The sequence below is a fragment of the Zea mays genome, chromosome 4 (assembly GCF_902167145.1).
Source record: "Zea mays cultivar B73 chromosome 4, Zm-B73-REFERENCE-NAM-5.0, whole genome shotgun sequence".
Classification (NCBI taxonomy): domain Eukaryota; kingdom Viridiplantae; phylum Streptophyta; class Magnoliopsida; order Poales; family Poaceae; genus Zea; species Zea mays.
In genome coordinates, this window is record NC_050099.1 from 113,201,063 (window position 1) to 113,214,656 (window position 13,594).

Sequence of the window (13,594 nt, forward strand, 5' to 3'; positions counted from 1 at the left end):
TTTCTGTGGCCGCTGAGGCCTGAACACTTTATTACCGTTGCATAAAGTCGTGCTCCTTTCCCTTTCATTTTGCGTGTCCGGCCCCGCCTGTCAGTAGCAGGGTGGCTTCCCCAAGTAGGAGTCACTTTTCGTGGTGGGTGACGAGTGAGGTGTCCGTAACCCAGAGGCGTAGGAGTCCCTCGGCTCAGTCAGCCCTGCCACTTACATGCACCTGCGTTCGCTCCTTGGGGTCCTGCTTCCGACATAGCCGGGGGAACGCAAAAGCCTTTTCGATTGAAAATTTTGACGCAGAGGGGTTCCCCCCTTTTTAGCCCCCGAGGGAGGGTCGGGCTCTGCCGAGGCAAGGCTGACCCTTCCTTGATGACTAAATCTTGCGTGGGGGCGAAGTAAGCGAACAACTTGAAAGCATCTTAAGGGTAGAGGCGACGTAGTTGTTAGACGTTCGAAGTGTTGGTGCAGACCTCGCCTTGACTGTCGGCCAGTTCGTTTGTTCCGGGCTTCAGAACTTTGGCGATGACAAGCGGCCCTTCCTAGGGGTGCGTGTAGCCCCCGGGTGTCTCCAACAAGGGCTCGGGGTGCTGCGCGATGGTCCCAAGCCCCTGAGTGTACCTCTCGTAGGGGCTCCTGGCCTTTGGCGATGGAAATGCATCACTGGAGGAAGTCTGAGGGGCTGCGGTGGTGGAGCTCCTTCCTGTCTCCCAGCAAGACGAACGACTTGGCGCGCCGCGCCAACCGCCGAGCTTTGGCTCGGTCGAGGGGTAGCTCTCCTCAGTGGAGATATTGCAGGTACGGGGTCTGCCAGTTTCGATTAGGCGTGACCCCGCTTCGCTCCTCCTCGACGCGCAGTGCCTCACCCTCGGGGGCCGAGGGTACCTCGGGCCGAACCGTGGGTACCTCGGACCGAGCCAAGGGTACCTCGAGCTGGGCCGAGGGTGCCTCGGGCTCGGGCGTGTCGTCGATCTTGACGGAGGGTTGATGCAGGTCTCGGGAGAAGGCTTCCGAGGGAACCGTTATTCGCCCCGAGGCGGTACAGAGGCAGGCCTCTTTCGCCGAGGTGCGGGATGAAACGGCTCAGGGCCGCAAAACATCCCATGACTCTCTGTACGCCTTTCAAGTCCTTGATGGCCCCATGCTGGTGACGGCTGCGATCTTCTCTGGGTTGGCTTCGATGTCCCGCTCGGAGACGATGAACCCCAAGAGCATGCCTCGGGGTACCCCGAAGACACACTTTTCGGGATTGAACTTCACGCCTTTCGCCTTGAGACATCGGAATGTCACTTCAAGGTCGGGAAGGAGGTCGAAGGCTTTCCTCGTCTTGACTACGATGTCATCGACATATGCCTCGACCGTCCGGCCAATGTGTTCGCCGAACACATGGTTCATGCACCGCTGGTACGTCGCGCCCGCATTCCTCAAGCCGAACGGCATGGTGACATAGCAGTACATGCCGAAGGGTGTGATGAAAGAAGTCGCGAGCTGGTCGGACTCCTTCATCCTGATTTGGTGATACCCTGAGTAGGCATCGAGGAAAGACAGGGTTTCGCACCCAGCAGTGGAATCCACGATTTGATCGATGCAAGGCAGAGGGTAGGGAACCTTCGGACATGCTTTGTTTAGACCAGTGTAGTCTACACACATCCGCCATTTCCCTCCTTTCTTTCTCACAAGCACAGGGTTGGCAAGCCACTCGGGATGGAATACCTCTTTGATGAACCCTGCCACCATTAGCTTGTGGATCTCCTCGCCTATGGCTCTGCGCTTCTCTTCGTCGAATCGGCGCAGAGGCTGCTTGACGGGTCGGGCTCTGGCTCGGATGTCCAGCGAGTGCTCGGCGACATCCCTCGGTATGCCGGGCATGTCCGAGGGACTCCACGCGAAGACGTCGGCGTTCGCGCGGAGAAAGTCGACGAGCACTGCTTCCTATTTGGGATCGAGCTCGGCGCCGATCCGGACTTGCTTGGAGGCGTCGCTGCTGGGGTCGAGGGGGACGGACTTAACCGTCTCCGCTGGCTCGAAGTTGCCGGCATGACGCTTCACGTCTGGCACCTCCTTAGAGAGGCTTTCCAGGTCGACGATGAGGGCCTCGGACTCGGCGAGGGCCTCGGCGTACTCCACGCACTCCACGTCGCATTCGAACGCGTGTTTGTACGTGGGGCCGACGGTGATGACCCCGTTGGGGCCCGGCATCTTGAGCTTGAGGTAGGTGTAGTTGGGGATGGCCATGAACTTCGCGTAGCATGGCCTTCCCAGTAACGCGTGGTAGGTTCCTCGGAACCCGACCACCTCGAACGTCAGGATCTCCCTTCGGAAGTTGGAGGGTGTTCCGAAGCAGACGGGAAGGTCGAGTTGTCCGAGGGGATGGACGCGCTTCCCGGGGATGATCCCATGGAAAGGCGCAGCGCCTGCCCGGACCGAGGACAGATCGACACGCAGGAGCCCGAGGGTCTCGGCGTAGATAATGTTGAGGTTGCTGCCTCCGTCCATGAGGACCTTGGTGAGCCTGACGTCGCCGATGACGGGGTAGACAACGAGCGGGTATTTTCCCGGGCTCGGCACGTGGTCGGGGTGGTCGGCTTGGTCGAAGGTGATGGGCTTATCGGACCAGTCTAGGTAGACTGGCGCCGCCACCTTCACCGAACATACCTCCCGACGCTCTTGCTTGCGGTGCCGAGCCGAGGCATTCGCCGCTTGCCCACCGTAGATCATGAAGCAGTCGCGGACCTCGGGGAACTCTCCTGCCTGGTGATCTTCCTTCTTGTCTTCGTCGCGGGCCATGCCACCCTCCGCGGGTGGCCCGGCCCTGTGGAAGTGGCGCCGAAGCATGACGCACTCCTCAAGGGTGTGCTTGACGGGCCCCTGGTGATAGGGGCACGGCTCCTTGAGCATCTTGTCGAAGAGGTTGGCACCTCCGGGGGGTTTCCGAGGGTTCTTGTACTCGGCAGCGGCGACAAGGTCCGCGTCGGCGGCGTCGCGTTTCGCTTGCGACTTCTTCTTGGCGCCGCTCTGAGTTGACGCCTCGGGGGCATCTTCCGGTGGGCGGCCCTGGGGCTGCTTGTCCTTCCGGAAGATAGCCTCGACCGCCTCCTGGCCAGAGGCGAACTTGGTGGCGATGTCCATCAGCTCGCTCGCCCGGGTGGGGGTCTTGCAACCCAGCTTGCTCACCAGGTCGTGGCAGGTGGTGCCGGCGAGGAACGCACCGATGACATCCAAGTCGGTGATGTTGGGCAGCTCGGTGCGCTGCTTCGAGAATCGCCGGATGTAGTCCCGGAGAGACTCTCCCGGCTGTTGTCGGCAGCTTCGGAGGTCCCAGGAATTCCCAGGGCGCACGTACGTGCCCTGGAAATTGCCGGCGAAGGCTTGGATCAGGTCGTCCCAGTTGGAGATCTGCCCCGGAGGCAGGTGCTCCAACCAGGCGCGAGCGGTGTCGGAGAGGAACAGGGGGAGGTTGCGGATGATGAGGTTGTCATCGTCCGTTCCACCCAGTTGGCAGGCCAGCGGGTAGTCCGCGAGCCACAGCTCCGGTCTCGTCTCCCCCGAGTACTTTGTGATGGTAGTCGGGGGTCGGAACCGGGTCAGGAATGGCGCCCGTCGTACGGCCCGGCTGAAAGCCTGCGGACCGGGTGGTTCGGGCGAGGGACTCCGATCCTCCCCGCTGTCGTAGCGCCCCCCACGCCTGGGGTGGTAGCCTCGGCGCACCCTCTCGTCGAGGTGGGCCCGACGGTCGCGGTGATGGTGCTCGTTGCTGAGGCGACCCGGGGCTGCAGGCGCTATGTTGCGCGTGCGCCCGGTGTGGACCGAGGCTTCCCGCATGAATCGGGAAGTCGCGGCATGATGTTCCGAGGGGTACCCCTGCCTTCGGGAGGCGGAGCTCTCGGCCCGTCGGACCGCGGCGCCTTCCAGGAGATTCTTGAGCTCTCCCTGGATTCGCCGCCCCTCGGTGGTTGATGGCTCTGGCATCGCACGGAGGAGCATTGCTGCTGCAGCCAGGTTCTGGCCGACCCCACTAGAAGCGGGTGGCAGCCTCATCCTGACATCGTCGGCGATGCGGTGCTGGAAGCCCTGGGGTAGATGACGCATTTCTCCGGCCGAAGGTTGGCCCGCCCATTCCTGCCCGACGTCCCGGCGGATCGGCTCAAGCGCTCCTGCTCCCTCGTCGAGCCTGGCCTGCACCCCGCGGATTTGCTCGAGCTGTGGGTCATGGCCCCCCGCCTGAACGGGGACCACAGCTAGCTCCCGTGGGATGTCAACGCGAGGCACCGTCCTAGGGAGATCACCGTCCTCTGGCATGCCGAGATGGTTGCCTTCGGAGGGACCCCCTAGATCGACGTGGAAACATTCGCGGCTTGGGCCGCAGTCCTCGTCGCTGAGGCTGCGGCTACCGTCGGAACAGTCGGAAAGGCAGTAGTCGCATGCGGTCATGAAGTCCCGCATGGCACTGGGGTTGCCAAGTCCAGATAAATCCCAACAGAAGTCGGGCACGTCGTCTTCCTCGGACCCAGAGGGCCCGTAGGTCGAGATGTCCGTCAGCCGGTCCCAAGGTGACCGCATACGAAACCCCAGAGGGTTTGGACTCGCCTCTATGAGAGCGCCCGCCAAAGCGAAGTCGCTTGGCGGGTCGAGGCTGAATCTAGGGGGCGTGAGATGGGAATCGGTCGGTACCACTTGGTCGACGGGCGGTGATGAAGTCACGTCGGGGACTGACCGCACCGTCGTCTCAGGTACGAGGGTGACGTCCAGCAAGCCTTTCGCGAGCGTGCTGGCGTCGTCCGTTTGCTCGGAATCGGCGCGTTGCGGGGAGACGGCGCTCGTCCTCGTCTCAAACGCGAGGTCGATGCCCGACGTGCCCCCCGTTGGGGCGCTGGCGCCGTCGACTCGCTCGACAGCCGACGAGGCGCTGCCTCTTGCTTGGCCTTGGTTACCCCGCCTCCCCCTCCGTCGGCGGGGGAGAGGACGGGGTGAGCTCGAATGTTGTTCTTCCACCACGCGGGGAAGACGTCGTCGATTCCGCCACCGGCGGGCGGGCTGTCGGCCGCCATTGTCGCTGTCGCACGGCGGTGGAAGGAGTATCATGTCGCCGCTGCCGTCGAGGGACATGAACTCAAGACTCCCGAAACGGAGCACCGTCCCGGGTTGGAGAGGTTGCTGGAGTCTGCCCATCTGGAACTTGACGGGAAGCTGTTCGTCAACACGCAGCAGGCCCCTACCTGGCGCGCCAACTGTCGGCGTTTCGAGACCGGGGGGTCCGTGGGCCGACGAGTGAATGTCGCCGCGTGCCCCAGCCCAGATGGGTCGGCGCGAGGCCGAACACGAAGGGGGGAAGTGAGGTGGCCGGAGACGGGCGTGAGAGAGGTGGAAATCCCACGGCCTTCGTGTTCGTCCTACGCCCAGGTCGGGTGCGCTTGCAGTAGGGGGTTACAAGCGTCCACGCGGGAAAGGGAGCGAGCGGCCTCACGCGAGCGCCTGTCTCGTCCTCGTCCCCGCGCGGCCAACCCTCTGTAAGAGGGCCCTGGTCCTTCCTTTTATAGGCGTAAGGAGAGGATCCAGGTGTACAATGGGGGGTGTAGCAGAGTGCTACGTGTCTAGCGGAGGAGAGCTAGCGCCCTAAGTACACGCCGTCGTGGCAGCCGGAGAGGTTTTGGCACCCGGTTCGTGTGATGTCGTGGCCGTCGGAGGAGCGCTGGAGCCTGGCGGAAGTACAGCTGTCGATGCTGTCGAGTCCTTGCTGATGTGCTCGTGCTTCCGTAAGGGGGCGGAGAGCTGCCGTCGTCAGGGAGCGTGCGGGGCGCCATCATCGTCTATCTGGCGGAGCGAGCCAGATGGGACGCCGGTCTTGTCCCCCGTAGCCCGAGTCAGCTCGAGGTAGGGTAATGATGGCGCCTCCTGTTGACGTGGCCGGCCCGCGCCCTAGGTTGGGCGATGTGGAGGCTCCTCCGAGGTCGAGGTCGAGTCTGTCTTCCGTGGCCGTGGTCGAGTCCGAGCCCCTGGGTCGGGCGAGGCGGAGACCGTCAGCTGAGGCCAGGGCTGAGCCCGAGCCCTAGGGTCGGGCGAAGCGGAGTTCGTCGTCTTCTGGGGCTGAGCCCAAGTCCGAGCCCTGGGTCGGGCAGAGCGGAGTTCGCCGTCTTCCGGGGCTTAGCCCGAGTCCGAGCCCTGGGTCGGGCGGAGCGGAGTTCGCCGTCTTCCGGGGCTTAGCCCGAGTCCGAGCCCCGGGTCGGGCGGAGCGGAGTTCGCCATCTTCCGGAGCTTAGCCCGAGTCCGAGCCCTGGGTCGGGCGGAGCGGAGTTCGCCGTCTTCAGGGGTTGAGCCCGAGTCCGAGCCCTGGGTCGGGCGGAGCGGAGTTCGCCGTCTTTCGGGGCTTAGCCCGAGTCCGAGCCCTAGGTCGGGCGGAGCGGAGTTCGCCGTCTTCAGGGGCTGAGCCCGAGTCCGAGCCCTGGGTCGGGCGAAGCGGAGCTTCCTTTGGTGCCTGCGGCCGGGCCTGACTGCCTGTCAGCTTCACTCTGTCAAGTGGCACTGCAGTCCGAGCGGCGCAGGCGGCGCTGTCTTTCTGTCAGGCCGGTCAGTGGAGCGGCGAAGTGACGGCGGTCACTTCGGCTCTGTCGACTGAAGGGCGCGCGTCAGGATAAAGGTGTCAGGCCACCTTTGCATTAAATGCTCCTGCGATTTGGTCGGTCGGCGCGGCGATTTGGTCAGGGTTGCTTCTTGGTGAAGACAGGGCCTCGGGCGAGCCGGAAATATGTTCGTCGCTGGAGGGGAGCCTCGGGCGAGACGGAGATCCTCCGGGGTCGGCTGCCCTTGTCCGAGGCTAGGCTCGGGCGAGGCGTGATCGAGTCCCTCGAATGGACCGATCCCTGACTTAAACGCACCCATCAGACTTTTGCAGCTTTATGCTGATGGGGGTTACCAGCTGAGAATTAGGAGACTTGAGGGTACCCCTAATCATGGTCCCCGACAGTAGTGGAGTCGCTGATGAGCCCGGTGTGCACTTCGTTTGGTAGCTCAACCAAGAGTCATCGGTACTCGTCATGTCGCGCGCGTTCGACGACTACTATATCGAGGATTGTGGCGTCATCTTAGCGTCGGAGGTGACATAGAGGAGGATCGACATAGTGACCAGTTCGTCATCCTCGCCACCGTCAGGGTAGCTTTTGTGCCGACCTGCCTTTAATTCTCTTCGCAAACACACACTTACCTTTTTGTTTAAACAAGAGCGTATGGTGGTACGTGTCTGATGACTAACGATGTACGAGGAAATTTCTTCCAGCATGTGTGAAACGTGCTCTCAAATGATGAGACCATACAAATCGTAGCATATATCGAAGTCTGCATGATACTGTTGGTTGCAATGTAGTGGTGAAACAACTAGATTAAATTAACAAAATTTATGTATGGCTAGGATCACAAATTGATTATGAAACATTTTCTCATAATAATATAACATACATTTTATATATAAGTTATCATAGTATACTGGTATTATATATTACCGTTGCAACGCACGGGCACTCAACTAGTAGACATTGAAAACCTTTGGTTAAACCACGGGCTGATTGCTTCAAATTAAACCTAGTTGTTCGGACCATTACAGCTGTAATCTATAGAGACAAGCTAGTTCAGATGTAGCTAGTTCAGATTAAAGCCATAGGAAGTCAGGAACATGCTGTCCATTGTTAGGGTCACCCGAAACCATAGGTTGACACCGCTCCCCAGTACCGATCAAACACAGACAAACAGTCAGTAGGGCCTCTTGTAATTGTGCTGCTATGTTGTATGCCATGTCAAGAATGAGTATTGGTAAGCATTCAAGAGTTCACTCAAAACTTCAATCGATACAAAACCTAATAACTCAGTATATTAGATGCAGACAGACTTGAACTGCTACATCTGACAGGGCACCACGTCAGGACTCGAAATTACAGCCTCCTTCCTCTTCTACCACCCTTTCTGCGTGTGCTGTCTGTGGGGACTGGAGTAACATCCTCTGTACACAATGAAATCCCAGGTTATGCAAGAGAAATACAACATTCTACCAATACTTCTAGAAACCACGGTAAATTTTGATGCCATAACTTCCCAAAGCAAGATAACTACATTCTTATAAATATTTCTAGCAACCATGGTAAAGTTTCATTTGTCATAAAGCCTTTTTTTCAAACAAGTATATGCACAGTACATTCAACAGTTCATGTATGATATCTAAAATCAGCGAATTTATTTTAACTTGAGGACTACAGTCATGGCTCCCTCTGGGTTTGGTTCAATGATGCCAACAGCCAGTTGGCCAGACTATAGAACAATAGCCAGATAATATTTTAACTTATCCATAGCTGCTCAAGCCGAAGCTTTGTCCCTTGCCAAGCATGGCATGTACAGGTTTACCCATTAGCCCCAAAATACTAGGCAAGACTAAGGCAATACTTAGCTTGGTTCTGCATAATATACAGCAGAAGACATATGGACCTTTTTAAATCTAGCACAGATAAACGAGAGATGCAAAAGGGAAAATTCATATGTCAGCATGCTTACCAATACGGCCTATCTTCATGCCAGATCGAGCAAGAGCTCTAAGAGCAGACTGAGCACCAGGGCCAGGGGTTTTGGTCTTGTTTCCACCAGTAGCACGGAGCTTAATGTGCAATGCAGTAATTCCAAGCTCCTGCAAAGAGAAAATAAGAAACTGAACTAACTTACCGATAACAAATGTAATTTTCCACAGTAAGACAATACCTTGCATCTTTGCGCGACATCCTGTGAGGCAAGCATAGCAGCATAAGGCGAGGACTCATCACGATCAGCTTTAACCTTCATGCCACCTAGACAGTGCAAAAAATTGTCAAATTCTCGTAAAAAGAAAGTCCTGGGTGCTTAGGAAAAAAACTTGCAACTTAAAAGAGTCCGGTAGACAAAACAATACATTAGCTTGAATCTAACTCAAACTGGTATAAAAACAATAAATAGCTGTCTGAAAGCTCATAACAGAACAAATGGCATATTATGTGCATCTATATAAACTAAATCACAACAGGTGACACCGTGACAGGTTGGCTATCTAACAGTAGCCATACGTTCAGCTGTCAGAGCAAATATTCTACAATGACAGCAAATCTGCAGTTAGATATTATTCTCAATTGATTTGATATTTGATACAGCGCCAGATTATAGAAGCCTAAAGTAACTGGTAAAACAAAGTGCAACTGGATTGCACACAACTAAACAAATAAACAGTTGATACAACACAATAAACAGAAATCATGTTCACTTCCATGATATAGGCAACTCCATTCAGTTTACTGATGGTACCCAGCAGGAATGACTCAGTAAAATCAGCGCAAAAAGCAACTGACTAAGACTAAGCAAACACAACAGGATACACATCAGCAAAATGAAGACACCTAAGACAAACAGGAAGAAAGAGGATCCAGAGAAAAACTCTCTGGACACTCATTATCAATCTTGCACAGCTATGACTCGAAACACCCCCAAGTGAATGATGGGAGGCAATCTTAAGGGCTGTGCTTGAGAAAGACAACTAGCCATCAATACCAAACAAAACATTGCATTATAGCATTCCTTCTATTACAAATAAACCAAGCTAGAGCACCAAGTCCATCGAATGTGGTATTAGAGATCATATCCAGGGGAACTATGCAACTGAAAAAAATGAATAAGTGAATGGCAAGCTCGACCAGATAAACTAAGCAGCATATTCATCAATTACAGCTACATCTATTTACAAAGAAAGAACCAGTCAATAACCAATAGCACAAATAAGCATATGCAAAAATAATGTCATCACAATCGAAGAGTAACCTCAGTACCATAGATCAGCTACAGCTACATCTCTTTACAAGGAAAGCGCCTATGATAGTAAATAAGCAAACCAACATTACCATTGTCGTTGCAATGGTAGTCAATACCCAGCAATATCAATGTCATGCAATCAGACAATAATCTCAGTAGCATAGGGACTTGCAAAAGTAACGTGAGACAGTTAAGTACCAGTGATGCGGACGAGCGTCTCCCTTCCAGACAGATCCGTCACATGCTGCAACACCACACAAAAATACACATAAGTTTCGATCTTATCCTTAGCCCAGAATTGGATGGGAATCGAATCGGGGATTGCTGCGTCTTACGATGAAAGTGTCGTTGAAGGAGGCGAAGATGTGCGCAACGCCAAAGACGTGTTCTCCCTCGCGGACAGCGGGGCCAAGCGTCACGTTCTCCTCCTTGGGCTCCCGCGTCTTCTTCCTCCCAGACTGCACAGCATCGGACCATCGGCGCAAAAACAGCAATACAGCGGTCATGACGAGCTCGCTTTGAAATCTGATAGAGGACGCAAAGGTAGAGATGGCAAAGCTACATACCATGGCGGCGCGGAAGAGGGTACGTTAGGTTTGCTAGGGAGGACAGCGGCGGAAGAGGGTACGCTGCCTCTATAAGTAGCAGTTGATCATGCGTGGCCATGGGCCTTTTGGGCCATGCGTGGCCATGGGCCTTTTGTAGATAGTTTTCTAATCATGTCTAGTCAAATTTTTATTTATTCAATAATATTATAGCGACTCTTAAATATTCTATCTTCTTTTTTTCAATAATACTATCTTTATTCTCGAATATTTATTGTCCGCTGTTTATTTTTAAACTAAAATACGACAAATAGAAAATAGAGTACTTGTCGAGTACTTAGGTTGCGGGTACCCGAAATAGGCCCTTTAAAACGTCCCACTCCGCCTACTAACTCTGCAAGACGGACCGGATGACCAACTCTCGGATGACTGAGCACCTAGAGGGGCGTGAATAGGTGATCCTACAAAATTTAACTCAAACCACACAAACTTGTTCTAAAATGTGAGTTAGAAAAAAATGAAAACCAAGTTTGAGAATAGAGAAAAGAGAGATTTTCCTTTCACTTGATTGCTCTATTAAGATTTAATTTAAACTTAGAGCAATATCGCAAGTGAATAATTGGAACGATGAAGAGATAGAAATTACAAAGAAGTAAATGGCACAAGAGACACGACACTTTGTATCTCGTGGTTCCGTCAAGCGTAATATGATTGCCTCCTCCATGTTGTGGCGTCCCAATGGACGAGAATTGCAATCAAACCCCTCTCAATTGATCCAAAGATCAAACTTGAATACCAAGGTTCTTTCTTATGTTTCACAATATCCCGGTTATGAGAAACCTCCACAAGTTAGAGTCTCTCACGCCTTACACAAGTTATCACAATCAAAACAGGAGTAAGGGACAGAATAGAATACACACACAAGAGCACAACGATGCAACAACATGCACAAATGCAAGAAGATAGCGCAACAAAAAAATGGCAGTTCAACAACTCAGAAAATGCGCTTAAATCTCTCTAGAACACTTCGAAGGCGTGGTCACAAAGTCTCTGAGTTGTAGTGTGCTCAAAGTATGCTTGGTGTACTGCTCCATGCGCCTAAGGGTCCCTTTTATAGCCTCAAGGGGCCTAGGAGCCGTTGAAGTCCCATTTGGAAGGCCCTCGTTGCCTTCTATCTGCGGGTGCACCAGACTGTCTGGTGACCTTTCCCAAACATTGCCTGCTGAGGTGACCGGTGCTAATCGCATAGCCGACCGTTGGCATGGGCCAAGATCTATTGCTCGCCTGGTGCACCAGACATGTCCAGTGCATACCGGATGTGACGGAACCTCCCAAGGTATTAGGCCCACCTACAGTTGTCCTTGTCCTAAGGATCTTAGACAATCATGTAGATGCACATAATCACTCGACAAGTTCGGTACTGTATCTTCATCATTTCGCACAAGAGCGCTTCACCCGTCACGCAGATATTACATCACATCGGAGGAAAGAATAAGCGGAAGCAAATTACAATAACTTAATTTATATTCATTCAATTATAGAAAGAGAGTATTATTATTATTGCAATACTAGGGTACTATGAGTGCATAAAGTATTATTATTACAGACCCGGGAGACAAAACACCCTCCCGCATAAAAGTTCATTGTTTTTAAAGTGGGAGGCCAACATCCTCCCGCGACCGACTTCACTGCTGGGGCTCATCCTTGGGTACCACCTTTGAACAAAAACAGCAAAAGTCTGTTGTTTCCTCACCTACAACAACATGGGTTCAAAAATCCTGAGTACGAAGTGTACTTTCGCAAGTCTTACCCGTCAAAAGAAAAGTCTCTCAAGGATATGCTGGCTTGAGGGAGTCAAGGTAAGGCTATTCAAGGTTCAAAGACTCTATTTGCAGAAATGCTTACTAACAGTGGATCCTTAAAATCCAGTTTTATTATCAAGTTGAGTCATTACCTGCAACTAGAGTTCTTTCTACCCTAGTTCAAGCACTTGACCTGCACTAGCCGTCTTTTATCAACCCTTAAGTTTACTGGAATGCTACGTGTAAGTCAGTGACCAAGTCTTCATATTCGAGAAGTAACGGCGATCCGAATCGATTAATACCCAGCTGGGGATCTCCAATCACACGACATATGTAGCATTTAACCCTTGCATATGTCAACTCGCCACTGGGTTTCTTAAGACCAGACCGGGTTCACGCCAACCGAGAGCACAAATACACCACCGTCCAGCCTCTTGCCACGGAGGGTACACGCTACTCTCGCCATCTCTCCACTCCCATTGTGTGTTGGCCTTTCTGGTATTAGTATGTCCGAGGCAAAGCTTACCCATGACGAGGCATGTGACTAGTTAAAGGGTCCTCGGTCAGCAGGCCCACATTGATACGGTCCTTAATCGACTCAGACGGAGACACTACATGGAGACTTCCTTCTCGGGCAAGTCACCCGCCCGGTCTCGTCTTTATCATTTATACTCCCAAAGTTTGGTACCTGGCAGAGGTACATCTTGTCCGATGTTGAACCCATCACGGCCCTGATGGATCCACCATCAAGTTTTATTTTTGAAAACATACCAGTCCATCTGAAGCATCATCTTTGGTGTTAAACAAAACCTTTTGTTTTTCTAAAGCAAGACTAAGCATCAGAAAATCTTTTAATAAAATAGGTAATCAAGGAATGGTAAACAGTTCTGTCGGAGAGGAAATTCTCCGGCCGGGTGGCGGAACGCACCCGCCCTAAATCCTAAGATGAGGAGGGGCCTAAGCATTTTGACTGTTTGCTAGATGATCAACGACACGAGTGAACACAAGAACACACAAGGGTTTTAGAGTGGTTCAGGCTGCCGGAGCGTAATACCCTACTTCATTGTGTGTTGTATTGAATCTGTGAGCTTGAAAGCTTGAGTGTGTGAGAGTCTAAGTTGGGTCTAAGTGAGTGTGCCTTATAACGTTGTGTGCCTTCCCTTTTATAGCTCAAGGGAGGCACATACAAGGATACTGAGCCCCGACATGTGGGCTCAGGGGCAAAATGGAAGGAAGTAACTAATGCCTATAACGCCAGGGTGATCTCCGAGCGCCATAATGTCCGTAGTCCATATAGTATTGATATGCCACGCTGCTTCCTCAGTAACGTGCGAGTCATGATGAGTGTAGTACATGCGGTGGTATGGATGTGCCGCCTGCCAATGGAATGGACAGGCATGCCGCCTGCGGGATGGTCCGGTCACCGTCAGCCAGCGGAGTGGACAGGGCTCA

General features: G+C 53.5%; 1 protein-coding gene across 1 annotated transcript; it reads right to left on the bottom strand.

Annotated features, from left to right (window-relative positions):
* Positions 1 to 7,644: 7,644 nt before the first annotated feature.
* Positions 7,645 to 10,396, bottom strand: LOC100216896 (40S ribosomal protein S14). Its single transcript, NM_001143283.1, has 6 exons — positions 10,362 to 10,396; positions 10,131 to 10,253; positions 9,994 to 10,039; positions 8,722 to 8,807; positions 8,521 to 8,650; positions 7,645 to 7,975 (listed from the first exon to the last, which is right to left on the bottom strand). The coding sequence occupies exons 1-6, from the start codon at positions 10,362 to 10,364 to the stop codon at positions 7,908 to 7,910; spliced, it is 456 nt and encodes a 151-aa protein (NP_001136755.1). The 5' UTR covers positions 10,365 to 10,396; the 3' UTR covers positions 7,645 to 7,907.
* Positions 10,397 to 13,594: the final 3,198 nt, after the last annotated feature.

Bases quoted from the DNA above. Each gene is read 5' to 3' on its own strand.
- LOC100216896 (NM_001143283.1), bottom strand. The intron at 8,651-8,721 runs GTATTGTCTTAC...TTCTCTTTGCAG, and splicing joins ATGTCGCGCAAAGATGCAAG to GAGCTTGGAATTACTGCATT. The intron at 7,976-8,520 runs GTAAGCATGCTG...CATTGTGTACAG, and splicing joins CATGAAGATAGGCCGTATTG to AGGATGTTACTCCAGTCCCC.